This window comes from Pelmatolapia mariae, linkage group LG7, assembly GCF_036321145.2.
Source record: "Pelmatolapia mariae isolate MD_Pm_ZW linkage group LG7, Pm_UMD_F_2, whole genome shotgun sequence".
In the NCBI taxonomy this organism is placed as follows: domain Eukaryota; kingdom Metazoa; phylum Chordata; class Actinopteri; order Cichliformes; family Cichlidae; genus Pelmatolapia; species Pelmatolapia mariae.
The window spans coordinates 10,634,293-10,652,931 of NC_086233.1; the positions used below are offsets into that span (position 1 = coordinate 10,634,293).

Consider the following 18,639-nt stretch of genomic DNA (forward strand, 5'->3'; position numbering starts at 1 on the left):
ATCAAGGTGAAAGTCTCAAGGACTTGTTCTACAAAACAGTGTGTTTTTTTATATTCCTGGTGTCAAAAATGTGGTTAAAAAGCGCTGCTGAGAGAAACTACTTACTGAAAATACAACAGATCTCTATCGGTCGGTTAGAAGTTACGGTTACTCCCTTGACTTGGATCCACACAGTTCAAAAAGTTTACAAAGTTATAACTTCTAGAAAAGCATCGTTGGAAAGTGGGCAGTGGTGGCCATGTTTTGAGGCTAAAACGATTGCTACAGAGTGAACGCTGGACACAGCAGCAGTTGAAAGAAATTTTTAAGATTAATTTTTATCATTTCTGAAACTCGAGCAGTTGGTCCTCTCACTGAAACAGCCAACATGCCATCCCATACACACCCATTGTAAACTCGGGTGACAAAAAGCATGAAACTAAAACTGTAACTGAAGAAAAAATATGAAAGATATTGCTTAATCAGGATTAACACTAATAAACTGAGTACAATGACTATCATCTCTTATTAAACACTTATGGAAGGTGTACACTAAAAGTAGAACTATACTGGCATCTATATAGTACTTTGTCACATATTCACGATAGACTTTTATAGAAGAGACTGAACAAACTGTTATTGTACCGATCCAGGATTCCACAACGTCGGCCTTCCAGTTGAACTGCAGGAAGGCAGAGTTTTCGTCCAGCTTGGCCTTCCTCTGTGCTGCAGCCCTCTCCAGCTCAGACACTTTTCCTCGCAGAGCTGACATCTTGGCACTGATGTTGTCCACATGATGATTGTTCTGTTGCAAATACACAAAAGCCATGTTGGGAACTTTTCTTTCAGCTCTACTGCTTGATATAGTTGCAAAACAGTGGCTTTGCTCGGTATGGAGCACAGCAGGTACCTTCTTGATGAGCTCCTCTCCGTTAGCACACACATCATTCACTCTGTCTCTGTGTACAGTGAAATCAGTCTCAAATGCTTCATGCTTTTTCAGTAAACCCTGTTAAAAACAATAATTTTCAGTTATAATCAGTAAAACCCATCAACAAGCCTCATTTCAGGATCTGTTATGCAACATGATGTAACAATGAAGCACCTGCACAGCAGCAAGTGTGTCTCCGTAGTCCTCACTTCCCACTAGATTCAACTTCTCATTAATCCAGGCTTCTTCTTCTTCCACATTCGCCACAAACTGCTGGTACTCCAACGATTCCTCAAGCCTCTTTCCTCTGTGACCACAAACACAGACAAAAGCAGATGTGTAAGAGTGTGTGTGTGTGAGTTGGGTGAATCTGTGTAACCCAGGGAGCCCACCTCGCTCCAGATAAGTCCTTAAGTTCTTTCCAGTGGTCAACAAACTGGGCGAGCCTCTGCTGGATCTCCTCCTGGCCAATAGTGTTGTCATCTGACAACTTCTTCCCAGTGTCCAGCACAGACTTGGAACACACACACAACACAGATCCAATCAGCCATTCTACAAGAATTTTACAGCATAATTGACAAATTCACAATGTGGCAATTTAGAGTAAACCCTTGAGAGTTTAACTGCATGTCTTTGAACTCTGGGAGGAAGCTGGAGTACCCGGATAGAACCACGCAAACATGGGGAGAACATGCAAACTCGGGACCTTTTTGCTGTGAGGCAACAGTGCTAACCACTGTGCCACCCATCTAGTCATAACCTAGCCTTGGATCATTTTCCCCCTGTGGAAGGGACTAAAACGGATTTAAAAGGAAATAAAGAAATATTCATATTTTGAAAAGAAAATATGAAACCAGCGTTACTGTATAATATCTGGATCACTTAATTTTCCTTAGGCTAAGTAGAAAAATCTTAAAGAATGAATATGACAAATTCTACCTGGATGGCTGGCTCGTGGGCTCCAAGCTCAGCCTCCAGCCTCTTGTGTTTCTTCCTCAGATTCTGTACTCCTGTCAAATCACGTCCATAGTCCTCCGAACTCACAAGTAGCTTCTTCTCTCTGTGTGGGACAGAATTTCACATGTTTAAGTGGAGATTCTCCTCGTAGAAATAATATGAACATAGGGCACTTTCTTACTTGATCCAAGACTCTTCATCATCCAGGTCTCTGAAAAACTGGTGCAGGCGGTGGGATTCGTTTAGTTTAGCACGACGGCTGGCTGCCATATTCTTGATTTTAGCGAAGCGGCCGTTGACAGCATCACGCTTGTCCTTCACCTGAGTAGTATCGAAAGCATTGCTGGCCATCAGGCTGTCAGCCTGGCCGTTCAGATCCTTCAGACGATCCTGCAAGCAGAAAAAATATGGTGAGAGAACATCACTATATTTTATTCTAGACAACTTGCGTTTGGAATTACTGGTTTATTACAGTAGCAGAATACCCAGTCAGAGGAAGTCTTTACTTTAGTATGTATTGTGTAGAGAATGATATGCATTTATATATAAAAAATAAGCTGTGTACCTCATGGGCAGAAATATCAGCCTCCAGCAGCTGGTGTTTCTTCAGCAGATTGTTGACTGAAGCCAGATCCTTTCCATAATCCTCAGAGGCAAGAAGGGCTTCCACCTGAGAAACAACACCATGCATCAGTCTTTGAGATCATCTGCTTTCTGTTAGTACCAGTGTTTATAGTCGGCAAGCAGATTGTTACCTCAGAGAGCCAGAAGTCAAAGTCCTTGATGCCAGTATTGAAGTTCTGCTGCTTGTTGGCCTCTTTGAGTTTCTGGCTCTTTTCTGCAGATTTGTTGACGAGGAACTGCCACTGTTCATCCAAAGCACTGAGACGTGCCTACACAACAGACAGGTACAGCTTATAGGTTTGTACATCAGATCTCCGGTTTTGACATAAAATGATGCTGCCATGTATGTTCTGTTCAGAGAAGTGGAAATCTATGTGAGGGATCGGCTTCACATTCATTAAAAAAAAACAAAAACAAATGATTATTTTCAATATTTAATATGTTGTTCTATTCTCTAACCCTTATCTGCGCAGGACATTTTCTTGTTCACTGTAAAATCTGGTGAAATAAAATAGTCAGCATCATGCTATTTAAACACGTTCTACTGATAGTCTTCATTTTGGTCACTATAGTCATGACATTCATGTATAGGTGCTGACAGATGAAATGGTCCACAGTATGCACACTTGATAAATGCACCTTGACTGCATCCTCGCTGCCGGCACAGGCTCCTCTCTGGATCAGGGCGTTGCCTGTGTCAATGACTCCACGAATTCTGTCTGCATTGGCGTGCAGCTCGGCCTCAAACGCCTGATGTTTCTGATGCTTACTCTGATAGTGGACACAGATGCGGAAAGAACCACAACATGAGAACTACATCATCCTTATTAACGGTGGAAATATTTACAGCTCACAGCTTCACAAAGTCATTTAACGCAGCAATGCTTTCATACTTACATTTAATGCAAAAGCCAAAATTAAAGCCAACGAACTGCTATGCAGTCGATATTAACGTCAGATGTAAATTAGTTTATATAATTATTGTAACGGAAACACTTTAATGTACAAGGACACAAAAAAACTTAAAAGCAACTATGACAGGCAATGTGTCAAGACACTGACAGACACATAAAACAAATGAGTAAAGAGCACAAAATGGCAGCAATGTCTGCAACAGACCTGACTTTAAGGAAATCTAGAGGGGGAGGAGTCGCTACAAAGTTGCTTCTTGTTTATATCCATCCGTTTCCTTTACAGCTGCTCTGAAGAGATGCAATGGCACCAGTGGAAAATTCCACAGCTATCAGTATGTAGTGCTATCTAATCATTATTCTAATCAGTTTGAGTCTGGATTTAAACATCTGAAGCAAGCTTAAAATAGCTCCTCAACCAAGAAATCAACATAAAAATGGAAGTCACACCCACCAACCAGCAGTCTTTGATAAACTAACCTGGGATAAAGTACAAAATTAACACAGAATTAAAGAAGAATGAATGAGCTGAATTGAAACTCAAGTGAAAAGAAGCTGGCACTCAACAGTGCTGGATGAGGATGGTTGGAATGCTTATCACGCTCTATTGTGTCTACACACATAGCACAGACATAGACACACAGCAGATATTCTGCTTGCTTGTTAGTCAGCTGACACACTACTCAGACTTACCAGCAGCTTGGACAGCTATAAAAACAAAATAAGAGTGAGAGAAAGATTCAGTCTTACTGCAGACAGGGCACTGGAAGGGATCAGGTAAAGAGTATCAACAAGGCAAAACAGATGAACAATGTTTATATTTGGCTTAGCCCCTTGCCTTAGAACGTGAGTAAATGATCTCATATTACTTCACTAAATCCATATGTGAGATGTACACTCCCATTTAAAACTCATTCTGTATGTTCAGCAGAGCTTCAGCTCCGAGTCGGGTTTCCCAAGTGCGTACCTGGATGTTGGTGGGATCCTTGTAAGACTCATCAGTTGCAGTCTGTAGTTTCTCACTGATCCAAGCCTCAATTTCGTCCACATCACGACTAAACTGCTGCAGGGTCTGGGATTCACCCAACTTGGAGCGCTTTTCGATCATCTGTGCCTTCAGCCGGCGCCACCTTACAAACATTATATTAGCTTTTAAAGGCGAGCTCAAACACAGCACACAAACATTTTACAGAATCCGCCACGAGTTTGTTTGGCATATTCTTGATGCTTTGGGAGATCTCATGTATGATTTTTTTCCCCAAAAATGTTTCTGATATGTGAACAAAGAAAATGTAGCTTTTCTTATCACCTCATCATAAGTAATGGTACAATTCAAGATGACATTAAGAAAATAAAGTACTCAAGAATTTTAAGATATAGAGAGTAATGAGAATATCGTTCTTTAGACGAGTTTAAGCCCAGCATTAGAAGACTATATAATTTAAGTTATGATATGTACACAGTGTATAAACTGCAAAGCTGTGGTGGTCGTTCTGTCATAAAAATGAATTAGCTCATAAAATCAAGTGTTTTGTGTTCATTAGAAAGTGAGAATATTCAACTCGGAGGCCTCTATTTCCATTTACATTTCAAAGCTGACCGATTTGTGCTGATGATTCTACATCAGTGGATTGTGTTGCCATTTTTTAAATCAGTTTGAGGGGATGAAAATAAAATAAAATAAGGCAATGCATTATCTTTAGGGCATTTTCATCTGTTGTGCCATTAGTGTAGGTGTTTTCATATGGAGAGTCTACTGACACCTCCACAGATGTCCTTCAAAAATCCTTGGGACCCTTGACTGTGAGTAGGTCAAATACTGGTTTCACTTCAGCGCTTCGTCTGTTGTAACTGCACTCTTCTTTGCAGCTGGCTGAAGGACTACCACCAGCACAAGCAAGAACAGACCACAGAACCTTTGTTGTAAATATGTGACAACAGTTACAAAATGTAGACAATGGCCCACAGAGCTGTGTGTAGGCTCTGCACAGGATAACACACAACCGTGCTCATCTCCTGACACAATGCAACTGGAAGTTATTTATCATAGCAGAGACTTTTCTTTTTTCAACCATGGAAACAGTCCTTTTGTTTTCTATGGAAGTCCAGGCCTTGTTCTGTTGCACAGCACACCTGTGTGTTATTGCTTCCTCATTATTTTACAAGTTGTGGATTTAGAAACTCCTAATGTTTCGCCTGCTTTTTCTCAGGTGCGTCATATTTTTTTTATTTCTATTTCGCGGCGTCATTAACGTCTGTGCAATTTGAATTAAGCTCCCCTTTTGTAGTGCAAGCAGCAACTTCCAAATGCAAATGCAACTGTCCACAAAACTACTTTATCACACAACTTGAGCATCTGTAGATAAACAAGATTAGGATTGTGTCAGTGATCAAGTTTAACAACCGCGTTTTCTACCTGTCAAGAACTTCATTGCGGCGGTTAAGAATCTCAGGTTTGGCATAATGGTCGGCTCCAATCAACTGGTCAGCAAAAGACTGCAAAGCAGCAATCTTCTCCTCCTGTAAATCAAGCCAGGATTTAATGATCAAGACAAAAAAGGGTAATAGCAGTCGGTTTTCAAAGCTTTCACGGAGCAACGAAATGCCTCACTGACCTGAACGTTGATGGCCTTGTCAAAGTCTTCATGTTTCTTAATGAGGGCCTCCACACTGTCCAGGGAGTCACCCTTGTCATCACTGGCGAGGAAGGCTTCACGAGCTGCCATCCAGTTCTCAGCCTGCTCACAGTCTCTGTTAAAAAGCTGTGGATGGACAAACAACCTTCAGTGGCTGAAATATGGTCTTTAACTGTCTGCTTCATGTCCAAGGATGTCATTACCTGGAGTTCTAGGCACTGATCCAACATCATGCGGCGCTGCACCCAGGCCTTCTCCAGATCAGCGCGCTCACGGTCTAAAGCCTCGAGTTTTTGCTGAATCTCAGGACTAGCATAGTGGCCTCGAGCCAGCAGCTGCTGTCCGAACTGTTCAAACGCCTGGAAAGTACCAGCCCGAGCATCAATCTCTGTACGGTGTTCCTGGAGAGAGAAAAACAAGCAAGAAAGAAGACAGAGTTAGAGTTAGGCAATAACTGATATCTGAAAACACGCAAAGAAAGAACAAGAGTAAATATTTGATACCTGGTGTCTTTCTAAAAGGGCCTCAGCTCCAGTCACATCCTTAGCCAGCTCCTCTGAGGACACTAATCCTCGGATGCCATTGATCCAAGACATGAGATCTCTATGCACAGTTTAAAGAATTGCAGTCAGTCAAAACCACACATTTCTCTAAGACATCGCTTTCCTCAAAAAATTTTAAACATTTTTGGATCCAGCAGTCCCGCCCCCACCTAAAGTCAGAGAGGAAACGCTGCAGGTCATGGGAATTGCCAAGCTTGTCTTTGCGCTGGTCAGCACGTCCCACCAGGCTGCTCCAGGCAGTGTTCAGCTCTGTGCATTTCTCCTGGATGTCATCCACCGCTTCAGGGTGAGACTGGATCAAGCGCTCTGCTGTCTCTCCAAGAGAGTTAACCTAAGTAGAGAAATGGGAAAATTAATAAAAAATAAATACAAGATTTCAGTCTTAAAATTACTAAAAGTAAATCTGACCTTATCCCCCAGGGCAGCCAGGTCTCTCTCAAAGCCCTCGTGTTTGCGCTGCAAAGCCTGGACACTGGCCAAGTCGTGACCGTAGTTGTCAGTGTTCAAGGCCTGGTTCTTCTCCTCAATCCACTCTTTAGTCTCATCAGCATCCCTTAGGACACACAGCACAACTCAAGTTAATTGTTGTAGCTGACAAAATGTTCCAAAGCCTGTTTCTCTAATAAATAACACAAAGCAGAGGGTGAACTCGATGACTGATGATCACAGGCGATATCCCACTTTGGATTTGTACCTGTGGAACCGCTGCACCTCATGTGCACTGCCCAGCATGTTGCTCCTTTCTTCAGCCAGCTGTTGCAGGGATCGCCAGCGGTTGTTCAGCTCCTGCACATAACATACAATATTAAACAGCACTCTGCACTCATCCCACACACTGCTCAGTGTGTCTGCAGCATGTTTTTCTCACATTAGTGGTAACATTTGAGATGAGTTGCAGTACACCAATTGAAATAAACATATGCTAAACAAGAGGCGCTTTCAGACAGAACAGTTGCCTAGAGGGTAACGGCTCACTGGGAGCACAACTCTAAGTGCTTTTTATTTTGGATTTGCAATAAAATAGGAAAACCAATGTGACACAACAGGTTGCAGTTGGCCCTACAACAAAAAGGGCCATGCTGTGTGTTTATTGTGCTTTATAGGTTTGATGACGACAGGCCTGAAAAGGAAGTTCAATCCATGTTTGGTTTGTTTGTAATTTAATGATGTTATCCACTTATTGTGACACGTGTAAAGCACAGACGGCTTTACAAACAACTTTTGTGGTCTCACTTCCTTGTAATGCTTTTTCAGCTTCTTCCATTTCTACAATACTTTTTTTTTATGTGGATGCCAATCATAGCCAAAAAATAAATAAAAATATCTGCAGCTGCCAGTTTACCCTCAGCCTCCTAGTACATGCACCTATGGTATTAATTTAAGAATCCTACGTCACAACTATGGTTCTTGAGTTATTATATTCACAAACTTCGGGGTCAACATTGCCCCACCTCTCACCGGGTGATGACAACAACGCACGTAACGAGAAGAAAAGTCTTAGCTTTGATGAGTCAAAATTGTTAATTCTTCCTATTTCATTTAATATTTTGACTGGATTTTAGGTCAAACTATTAAAAAGTAGTATGGCAACTCTCAATATAAGGTACGAAGAGACGTGGATTCAAGTAAAGGAGGAAATCTTTATATTTATTTTTGTTTTTCAGCCTATAGGAGACAGCAAAAAAGTTGCCAAGAGCATCTCGATGTTAGGCACTCATTTTCATCCACATAATAAAAAACAGTGTTCATTCAAAATTATGTTTTAAATATATTTGTATATTTATATACTAACTAACTATGGTGGCCTTCATAGAAATAGCTACAAATCCTAAACAGTTATTCTGTTTCTATTCTGCTTCTATTCAAAGTCTGGACTTCAATCACATCTTGAGTAAAGGTAAGTTAAAATCCACCGAGGTGAAAGAAAAGGGGAACTTCCTACAATAGTTTTAGGACCTAAGCTCCTGCAGTCTGAAAGCGCCTAACTAAGCCACGTTTCCACAACACCCTCAGTGCTTCTGCGGCAGGGCCAGAAATCCAAATCAGTACCAGAGAAATTACTTTCCATCCCCAAAAGCTCACAATTACAGGTTGGTACTTTATGATAATTCATAAGCTTTGGGGTTGCAAAGATGAAGTTATCTAACTGGTTAAGCTTTTGCAGTTAGACCGTATAAAATATACTGATCTTGAGGCTAGAGCAGGGATGGGCAATCTCAGTCCACAAGGGCCAGTGTCCCTGCAGGTTTTAGATGTGTCCTCGAACCAACACAGCTGATTTAAATGGCTAAATTAGCTCCTCAACATGTCCTGAAGTTCTCCAGAGGCCTGATAACGAACTAATCATGTGATTCAGGTGTGTTGACCCAAGGTGAGATCTAAAACCTGCAGGGACACCGGCCCTCGTGGACTGAGATTGCCCACCCCTGGGCTAAGTGTAAACACAGAACATCAATGGGCTGAAAGGAGCTCCTGAAAAGAGATCCTGTTTTAAATTTTTTTGCACTTTCGGTGGAAAAGTGGCTAAGAGGGTCAAAGTCATTCACACTAACAGATACATTTCAGGATCAGTTTAACAGTGACACAAGGAATGCTAGATTAAACATATTTCACTCAAGCACAATCATGCAAATAATGTACTCAATTTGTGCTACTTTGCACTGAGTATTTGATGAGCACAGACAGCGATGGACAAACAAAAGTAGGTGGATGATGGAGATGAGATGCACAGGACTGGGTGCATGGTAAGAACATTACGCAAGGACAAAGAACATGACAGGTTTAGCATAACTTATGCATTATGTCATTCATATTACAGCAACAATAATTAGGACCAGGACAGGACAAATGGTGCAGGAAGCATTGTGTTAAAAAAAAAGAAAAAGAAAAAGGAACACTGCTCATACTGAAGTCAGGTTTCAGTGAACATGAGGGGATAGATCATGTGACACTATCACAGTATGGTTAGTGTTTCTGATCACAATGCGCAGAGTGGTTGGATTGGACTTGTTTATCTTACCTTGATTGTATTAAAGTTAGCCGTTGTTTGAACAGCCAAGCGTATATTCTAAAGTCAAAGGTAAACCAAACATGGACATGGAGGGAAGGACACAAAAAAACACCACACCAGTCAAGAGCGTTATGGAAAATCCCGGGGTTAATCTTGGTTCTCACAAGACCAACTGAGACACCATTCACTAGCACGGCAACCATGGCTGGAGGAGAATGAATCAAGCACTGTTTTTGTTACAATCGAGACATCCCGAGACATGAAAACCGTTACAAAGGATCTTAGGAATAAATTACGAGTTTCCAAGCTCTTCAGTTGTCTCATCAATGTCTAATCATATTCTACAAAGTCATGAGTCATCATGCCCCATGCTAGTAAAATGTAATTCTGGGCATGATTGCAGGAAACAGGTACACAAGTATCAAACACTGAGCAGTCATGCATGGTTACAGTATCAAATCAAGACTGACTAGCTGCCAAGTATTTTCAGGTGATGCATGTTCTTTACAAGATCATCTGAAGGTTTGAGGATATCTTGAGGCCAATTACTGTTAGTTAGAGCTTACCTTCCATGGAGATGCAGTCTTAGAATCCGCTTCATCCTGTTCAACAAATGAGACATACAAGTAAGCACACTGCTATGATATCTAAAAAATGTCTTAATTATTATAGTGGATGCAAATATAAATAACAGAAACTACATCAACCTTGCCAGGAGCAGCACCAAGCAGCTCTTGTTGCTGGAGATGAGGAGAAAAAAATTTTTTTTTTAAAGGACAGCTAATTATGGCTCATATATGTGACATAACATACGATCCAGAGAGGTAGCACCTACCTGAGCCTGAACCATGGGGGCCTCCTCAGCCATAAGGCCTTCAGACTCCAACTCTGAAGCCACTTTGTTGATATCCCTCAGACGAGACTCATTGGCCTTGAGGTCCTGGAAAGAGAGAAAGAACAGTGTCATACACTGTCTGTTCAAATTCAAATACATACATAAAAAAGAAGGTTTTCATAGGACTGCTGCAGTTCTATGTTACACAACTTTCAATTATTTGTGTGTTTCTCACACTGTTGTGGAGGAATTTTTTGCCCACTTTTCTTTACAATGTTGCTTCAGTTCGCAGGAATTTGCTTCTGCACAACTCTCTGAACATCCAATCACAGCATTTCAGTGGGTTGAGCTCTGAATTTTGACTGGGCCTTGCAACACCTCTATGCTTTTTTCTTTGTTTTTTGTAGATTTGCTTCTGTGCTCTGGATCACTGTCCAATTGCATGGGACAAATTTAGTTGTTATATGGTCACTGAATTGTTGTATTTACAATTCACATACAAGTAAAGACCATATACGAGTAATTCTGATAACTTTAAGTCAATAGTCATGTAGAATTTTTGGGAAAAGGGTCAAGCTTAAAAAACAAAACAAACAAAAAACAACAGACATTACCTTCTGGAAGTCATCAAACTTCTTCTGTAGAACCTCAACCTGCTCCAGATCAGAGCCCATCTCCTCATTAGTGAGGGTGCTCTCCTTCTCATGAATCCACTGCTGGAGCTCGTTGGCCTCACGGAATAACATAAACTTCTTGCAGCTTTTCTCAAGCATGTCCTTGCGCTTCTCCCCCAACTCTAACAGAGTACCATATCTTGGAAAAAAGAACATTAAAGAAAGAGAATGTAAGTGAAGCACTAGAAAAAGAAAAAAAAACCTAAACTAAATTTTAAAAAAGTAAAATAAAATTTAAAAAGTGGGTGGACACTGACATGCTTTGTGTTTGGAGTCTGTACACATGGGACATGAGAAGGAAGCCTTGCATGGTATGGCTGACAGAAATTTATTATCATAATTGATGAGTAGTATAGTAATGAAGGGGTCCCATTCTCCACAACGTTTTACTCTTGTGTCAGGAAACATCCACACATATTGCTCTCTGGTCTCCATGACATTTTATAGATGCATTGAATAATCTAATAAAACCAGTACCTGGGGGCAGGCATCATCCTGATGATGGGGAGTGTTTAAGGACCAAAGCATCTCAAAAATCTTGATAAAAAGAGGGGGGGGGGGACCTCTCCCAGCTACCATGGGGTGAGAGGCAGAGCACACCTTGGACAGGTTGCCAATTTCATGCAGGGCTAAGAAGTGTTTAGATTATTCAAAAACACTACTACAATGACAATAAGATGAGATGTGTTAGCTTAGGAGGGAATGTTAATCTGAAGTTTAGCAAGCATTACATTGGAAATTCGTAATGTCAGGGAAAAAGCCTAATTGGTCACAGTCAGACAAATTTTTTTTCTTTTAATCATTTATCCTTCTTTACTTATTTATTTTCTACCAATCTAAAAGTAAATAAGCACATTTTATTGTTGAATTTAAAGGCATCATAAAGAACATGGTTAAAATAATATGTGGTCATTTTTCCTGAGAGCTGTGTTTGCTTTGTTAGATTTTTAATAAGGCTCTAGGATGATGCTGTAAAATAAAAGTAGTGACATAAATACTGCATGCTCCTTTTAATAACGTTTCATCCACTTTTGTGAAACCTAGGTGCCAGCATGGCACCTAGCCTCTGGGGTTACAGCTGTAGTAACGTTGTTCCAAACTAAACCCCGACACATCGACAAGCCAGTTTGTTTCTGTTAATTTATATGTCACACAAATTTCAAATAATTTTCTAATATTTCACTGATTCATTGAGACACCTAAGAACCAATCAAATCCCAGTGTGTGTAGGGCAGAACATAAACTGACATCCCTATAGGGTAACCTGGGATAAGAAGGATGTAACAGATGTGCATCAGAAGCTGCTTCTATCCTGGACTGAATAGAGGCCAGGGGTGAAATACACACAGTGTCACACAACATGGTATTTGGGGTGGGGGATGGATGATATCTATTATAGGTATCACGACCACAAGTACACGCAGAGGGGCACTGGTTCCTACTCACAGCTCTTCCACCTGCTTCATGCGCACAGACACGCTGCAGGCCTCCTTGGTGACAAGCCTGCACAGCGGCAAGGCAAGGCGAAAGCACAGCAAGACAAGATTAAGTAGTTAAATACAGAGATAGGACAGCAGAGGAAACAGGACAAGGGGCCAGGAGCAAGGTAATTAGTGTTAAACAACTGGATGGAAGTAAAGAAAGACTAAAGTGCAGAGCAGACAGGTTAAAGTGGATTAGTGGACCCGATTCTGAAACAGAAGAGTTCAGGCTGTGGGTTTCTTACTGATTTTCAATCTGGTCTTGGCGGAGTGCAATGCTGCCATGTTCATCCAGCAGGTTCTCCCTGGAAGAGGATTGGGTGGGGTCGAGCTTCTTCACATAAGCAGCAGGAACGAAGCCCTGGCGATCATTCACCTCCACTTTCCACCAGTCCTGCAGCAGGGGGGAGATGAAGTCATTAGTATGTAATGTGGCGGGGTGGATGAGAGTCAGGCAGTAGAGCTGGTCATCTACTAATAGGAAGGTTGGTAGTTTGATCCCTGGCTGCTGCAAGCTGCATGCCAGATCTGCAATATCCTTGACCAAGATACTAAATTACGATATTTACTGATGCTTGACTACTTCACAGTGCCGTACCTTGTTAGTGCTGTTGAGGAGAGTGAGAATGTCTCCTTTCTTCATGGTAACTTCACGTGGGCTCTTCTCCTGATAGTCATACAGGGCCAGGACCAGCTCCTTCCCGGTCTCATCATCGGTTGGTGCAACTTGTTGCTGTTTAGTTAAAAGAAACTTGTTACCGATTTGTGTTCTGCGAATAGACAGTGATGCTTCAGAACAGATCAGAATTCAGGGACTTTTTAAACTTACCCTGCAGGACTGGGCCTGCTCCTTCAGGGCCTGGATACTGCTGCCGTAAGCGCTCAGGTCAGACATCAGGGCTTCGTGCTTCTTTAGCAGAGCCTGTGGAGAAGAAACGACTCAGCACAACTACATTTCTCAGGGAACTAACTGGAAACTTTAAGCCTGCTTTAACTTTTAACAGAGCCAAAAACAAAACAAAAAAATCTAAACATAAAATCACCCCCCCCCCCCCCAACTACATCAGATTTTAAACTTTAACAGCACAACAATAATTCATTGGTAGTGACAGTTACAGTGGTGTGAAAAGTGTTTGCTCTCTTCCTGATTTCCTATTTCTTTGTATTTTTGCCACACTTAAATGTTTCAGAACATATTTAAATATTAGACAAAAACTTTTTCACACCACTGTATATTCCTCTGTTGTAAAATCTGTACCTCAGCTGAGTCCTCGTCTTTGCCGTAGTCTGTGCTCCCAACAATGGGTTCCTTTTCCCTCATCCAAGACTCGGCCTCGTTAGCATCAGCAAAGTATTGCTGGGCCTGCAGAGAGTCCTCAAGGTCCTGTCTCCTCTGGGAGGCCTTGGCCTTCAGAGTGTCCCAACGCCCATGCAGCTCAGCCAGCTTAGCCTTCACATCCTCACCAGCAAAGTGACCTGGACACCACACCCATGAAACCTCAGCTGTATTTTTTTCCACTGTTGCAGTGATATTTTACTTGCATATAAACATCACCATCATCTCAATGAAGATAACACAGGAATCTTAGGATTTAAATCAATACCTTCCTCCACCATAGCTTCTCCCTTCTGGGTGACAGCCTTAATGCGAGGCTCGTGACCTGTGATTTCAGCCTGCAGAGCCTGGTGCTTCTTCAGCAAGTTCTGGACACCAATCAAGTCTTTGCCTGAGAAAAAACATCAGAGAAACATTTTATGGAGCTCCAGTGATCTGAAATATGAGGCTCCAGTTTAAACTTTATTTCTGAAATGATCACTTTCAATGAGTATATACCTCCAATTACAAACTTTAATTTCTTAGAGCTGCATAGACAATTAGTCTGATTTTACCTCTGTTAGTAGAGGCAGCGATGGGCTCTTTCTCACGGATCCAAGTCTCCTCATCTTCAATATCTCTGAACAGTTGCTGCAGCCTTAGAGAGTCTGACAGCTTCTGCTTGCGTGCAGCCATGGGTTCACGCAGAGCTTCATACCGAACCACCAAAGCCTCTTGCTTCTTGCGGATGTTGTCAGCATCAAAGTGGCCAGCCTCCTGGAACTGGCGGGCCTGGATTGTTATGCCATCAATCCGATCCTGATGGGGACATTTACATTAGTGTCACATTCACCAAAGCAGTGTATGGGAGCTCCATTATTTGGGCTGAGTGCTTGTTACCTGGTGAGCTGCCACATCAGCCTCCAGCAGTGCATGTTTCTTTTGCAGGTTCTGAACACTTGTCAGGTCTTTTCCGTAATCATCTGAAGCCAGGTGGCCCTCCACTTCATACAGCCACAGCTCTATGTCCTCTACATTTCTGTTGAACTGCTGCTGCTGGTTGGCTTCACGCAGCTTGATGCCTTTAAAGAAAAAAAAAAAAAGCTCTGGCTGTTGTTCTGAATCACCAGGGACAGACTTTTCTCTCATGGGCTTTCCAAGTACATTAATGGCCCAGCTATTCAGTTCAATTCATTTTTATTTATACAGTGCTAAATAACTCAAGGTGCTTTATACTGTAAGATAAAGACTCAACAAAGAAAATAAAAAACCCTAACTATTATATGACCCCCTTTGAGGAAGCACTTTGGCGACAGTGGGAAGGAAAAATTAGAACCAATGAACTAGTTCAGATACAGAATGTTTCTCATTTTAGAGATATTGCTCAAACAGAAGAAAGCAGTCCCACATATTTGTTTAATATTTGTAAAAACGACTCCAAGATTCCTCACCGTGTTAGTGGAGGCAAAGATAATGCCATCTGGTTAGATACCATATTTCTAAGATTTTCAGGGCCAAGTACAATAACCTGGTCTTTAAAACATTCCTGCACTTTAACTAATTGGTGTATATTTGGCTTAATGGATAGATACAGTTGTATGCTATGTCTTCTGATGATAATGCCTAAGGGAAGCATGTATAATGTAAATAGAATTGGTCCTAGCACAGAACCCTGTGAACTCCATAATGAGTGTTAGTGTGCGAAGAGGACTCTCCACTTACATGAACAAATTGGAGTCTATTAGATAGATATGATTCAAAACACTTGTAATACCTACAGCATGCCCTGAACACTGTAATAAAATATTATGGTCAACAGTATCGAACGCTGCACTGAGGTCTAGCAGCTCTGAAACCTGACTGAAACTCTTCAAATAACCCATTCCTCAGCTAAAGTTGTGGTCAGATGTTTACATTCACTCATCATGAGCAGAAATGTAACAGTAATTTCTTTGAGTTGTTCTTTTCCCATGGTAGAATAACTGAATGACTTTTGTCCCTGTGTGGTTTAGAGAAAAATAAATAAAATTCTAACTGTTGCACTGTTTTCTTGTTTTTGAAGTCATTAAAGATAATCATTCAATCAAAAAAAAACAAACAAGATGAGTGGATATAAACTACAACACAACTGTATTATAGTAACTAATTTTAGCCATTTGGGGGGGGGTTAAGCTCCTCTCACTGATTCTCTCCATTTGTATGTGCTCTATTTTTCAATCTAAGTATCAGTGGGTATCCGGCTGTTTGTTTTTTTCTTTTGTTTGTTCTTTTGTGTGTGTGCACAAACGTACACAAAAGCCCTGCCACTCTTCATGCACTTTGTCACTGTGCACAGCTCAAATCAAATCTTTATGTTCACTTTTCCTCCAAACTATACCTTTGAGCTCAGTGGCCTCCAGCAGTTTTTTCCACTGAGAGCTGACTTCTTCCATGTGACCAGAAACCTCAGTTGAGGCATAATGCTTTCCATCCAGCAGCTCCTGGCCTGACTTCTGCAGGGCATCGATTCGGCTCTGGTTAGCAGACAGCTCCGCTTCAAAGGCCTGGTGTTTCTGCACCTTGCCCTGCAGGTTGGAGGGGTCCTGTTTGACAGGAGAGCAGAGACACAGAATTTCACCGATGGAGAAAACAGACACAAAAGAAAACATCACAATGCACAAACGACCATCAAAAAAAAATGGGAGACACAAATATTGGGAAAAGACAATATCAATTTCTTTCACAAATTACCTTGTAAGCCTCATCAGTAGCAGTCTTCATCTTTTCATTGATCCAGCTCTTAAGCTCATCAGAGTCCCTGAAGAACTGCTGGAGGTGGAAGGAGTCCTCCAAGGCAGCACGACGAGACTGAGCACGGTCATGCAGGGCATTGCGGCGGCTGAGTAGCTATAAATGCAACAAGGAGAGAAAACACATTTTCAAAGAAAGCCTATTGTATTTGATTTTATGTCTGATGTGGAAAGCAGACAGCAGTGCTTACAGCATCTCTGCGTGTAGCCACATCCTCTTTGGCATAGTGGTTGTTCTGAATCAGTTTGGTAGCAAATTCATCCAAAGCCTGGAGATGTGCAGCACAAACAGATTAAAGGTTAATTTCAATTTACAATTCTCACACAGTGGCAATAATTCAAGAATAGAAGATGCAATATTCATCATGCAACTGGGCAAATTTAATAAACTTACAGTGATCTTCTCTTCTTGAGCACTCAGCGACTTCTCAAAATCTTCATGTTTTTTAAGCAGTGCCTCTACACTGTCCAGGGAGTCACCAAGGTCTTCATTCAGGAGGAAAGCCTACGCAAGGAGAATACATGAAAAACTGCCACAGCACATCTTTTTGCTAATAAACACCAAGCTCTCCTGGTGTGGTAACTTACCTCTTGCTTGCTCATCCAGTTGTCAACTTGCTCAGTATCCCTGTAAAAGAGCTGCAGGTCCATGCACTGCTCATACTGCTGCCTGCGAACCTCCCACAACTCCAGCAGAGACTCCTTTTCTGCAGCAAGGACACCAAGCTACACAAAATACACCAAGAAGAGCATTTTAAATGCTAGTATGACACAGATGAAGAGTGGAGAAAATTCTACCTACACGGTGTCATAATCCTACCTTTTCCTTCACCTCGTCAGAGGCATAGTGTCCTGCACTGAGCAAGGCCTGGCCAGCTTCATCTGTAGTTCTAAAACTGTCCTCGTGAGCGTCAATCTCTCCCTAAAAAAATATAAATAAGAAAAACATGGAAACAGGTTGACTAACACAGGGTGTGAATTATGAGAGAAAAGGATTTGACACTTTCTTGAGCCTTTACACTAAGTGCAAAGACACTTTAGGCTGGAGGTTTCTATAGTTTAGAAGATTTTACCTTGTGCTCCTGATGGCGGTCTAACAGGGCCTCAGCTCCAGCCACATCATTGGCCAGTTCATCAGCATTGATCAGAGCCTTCATCTCAGTTACCCAGCTAGTCAGATCCCTAAAGTCAGCAGTGAAACGCTGCAGCCTAAAACAAATCATCAAAAAAGGACAGAATGAGCAAACTTGGTTGGACAAGTGGCTCTTCAACAGGCCTGAGCTCTTGGCAAATATGAACTGCAGACAATTTTGTGATATCATTTTCAATTGTCATTTAGCTTGCAACAGAAAATGGCCTGTGTCACGTGTTTGAACTATCACAATTACTCTGTACATAAGACCCCACGCAGAAGTCCACAAAGATTCACACAGAAGTCTAAATCAGTTACAAATCCTAGAAAGGTTTATGTGCATGTGTGTTTTCATTCCCCGATATAAGTTATATTTTTTGTTGTGTATGTAGTATTTCACTGTGATCATCATTACATCCCATATATAGACCTGGGTACATTAGTTTGTTGTTGTTGTTTATCAGCGTTAATTCTAAAAACATGTCAGGTAAAGTAATTATATATTGTGAACAGCTATCAGCATGTTGTTTAAAACAGAGTAATATGCTCCAACACATGGTCTTTGCATATAACTTTATCTCCTGGCTTCTGTGAAAGGTTGATGAATGATTTGCTTGTTTTACTGCATTTATTGGTATTTTACTGGTAGGAGTCGTTCAGACGGGCACGGCGCTCAGTAGACAGAGTGCGAATCTGTTCCCAGTTGGTGATAAGTTCGTCCTTTTTTAAATGGATCTGCGAAGCGTTCTGGGGATGTGTCTGCTGCAGGTGCTCAGCGTCACCACCCAGAGTTTTGACCTGA

General features: G+C 41.5%; 1 protein-coding gene across 3 annotated transcripts in view; it reads right to left on the bottom strand.

Annotated features, from left to right (window-relative positions):
- The window catches only part of sptan1 (spectrin alpha, non-erythrocytic 1), a 39,960-nt gene that overhangs the window by 7,664 nt on the left and 13,657 nt on the right, over nucleotides 1–18,639 (bottom strand). Inside the window, exons 7-45 of one of the 3 annotated variants that reach the window (XM_063477866.1) lie at nucleotides 18,481–18,635; nucleotides 17,779–17,914; nucleotides 17,526–17,627; nucleotides 17,294–17,431; nucleotides 17,100–17,210; nucleotides 16,897–16,974; nucleotides 16,647–16,802; nucleotides 16,294–16,498; nucleotides 14,817–14,998; nucleotides 14,492–14,735; nucleotides 14,206–14,328; nucleotides 13,860–14,077; nucleotides 13,431–13,523; nucleotides 13,200–13,334; nucleotides 12,847–12,995; nucleotides 12,567–12,623; nucleotides 11,061–11,259; nucleotides 10,447–10,551; nucleotides 10,319–10,351; nucleotides 10,178–10,213; nucleotides 9,621–9,668; nucleotides 7,296–7,387; nucleotides 7,010–7,154; nucleotides 6,751–6,932; nucleotides 6,542–6,641; nucleotides 6,242–6,439; nucleotides 6,018–6,164; nucleotides 5,819–5,922; nucleotides 4,370–4,532; nucleotides 4,096–4,110; nucleotides 3,131–3,262; nucleotides 2,623–2,760; nucleotides 2,433–2,537; nucleotides 2,049–2,257; nucleotides 1,850–1,970; nucleotides 1,303–1,424; nucleotides 1,085–1,217; nucleotides 890–988; nucleotides 625–784 (exon numbers count right to left, since the gene is read on the bottom strand). In XM_063477866.1, coding sequence (XP_063333936.1) covers nucleotides 625–784; nucleotides 890–988; nucleotides 1,085–1,217; nucleotides 1,303–1,424; nucleotides 1,850–1,970; nucleotides 2,049–2,257; nucleotides 2,433–2,537; nucleotides 2,623–2,760; nucleotides 3,131–3,262; nucleotides 4,096–4,110; nucleotides 4,370–4,532; nucleotides 5,819–5,922; nucleotides 6,018–6,164; nucleotides 6,242–6,439; nucleotides 6,542–6,641; nucleotides 6,751–6,932; nucleotides 7,010–7,154; nucleotides 7,296–7,387; nucleotides 9,621–9,668; nucleotides 10,178–10,213; nucleotides 10,319–10,351; nucleotides 10,447–10,551; nucleotides 11,061–11,259; nucleotides 12,567–12,623; nucleotides 12,847–12,995; nucleotides 13,200–13,334; nucleotides 13,431–13,523; nucleotides 13,860–14,077; nucleotides 14,206–14,328; nucleotides 14,492–14,735; nucleotides 14,817–14,998; nucleotides 16,294–16,498; nucleotides 16,647–16,802; nucleotides 16,897–16,974; nucleotides 17,100–17,210; nucleotides 17,294–17,431; nucleotides 17,526–17,627; nucleotides 17,779–17,914; nucleotides 18,481–18,635 — 5,068 coding nt within the window. The remainder of the gene's footprint in view (nucleotides 1–624; nucleotides 785–889; nucleotides 989–1,084; nucleotides 1,218–1,302; nucleotides 1,425–1,849; nucleotides 1,971–2,048; nucleotides 2,258–2,432; nucleotides 2,538–2,622; nucleotides 2,761–3,130; nucleotides 3,263–4,095; nucleotides 4,111–4,369; nucleotides 4,533–5,818; nucleotides 5,923–6,017; nucleotides 6,165–6,241; nucleotides 6,440–6,541; nucleotides 6,642–6,750; nucleotides 6,933–7,009; nucleotides 7,155–7,295; nucleotides 7,388–9,620; nucleotides 9,669–10,177; nucleotides 10,214–10,318; nucleotides 10,352–10,446; nucleotides 10,552–11,060; nucleotides 11,260–12,566; nucleotides 12,624–12,846; nucleotides 12,996–13,199; nucleotides 13,335–13,430; nucleotides 13,524–13,859; nucleotides 14,078–14,205; nucleotides 14,329–14,491; nucleotides 14,736–14,816; nucleotides 14,999–16,293; nucleotides 16,499–16,646; nucleotides 16,803–16,896; nucleotides 16,975–17,099; nucleotides 17,211–17,293; nucleotides 17,432–17,525; nucleotides 17,628–17,778; nucleotides 17,915–18,480; nucleotides 18,636–18,639) is intronic. The other 2 variants (XM_063477868.1, XM_063477867.1) reach the window with 2 other exon arrangements.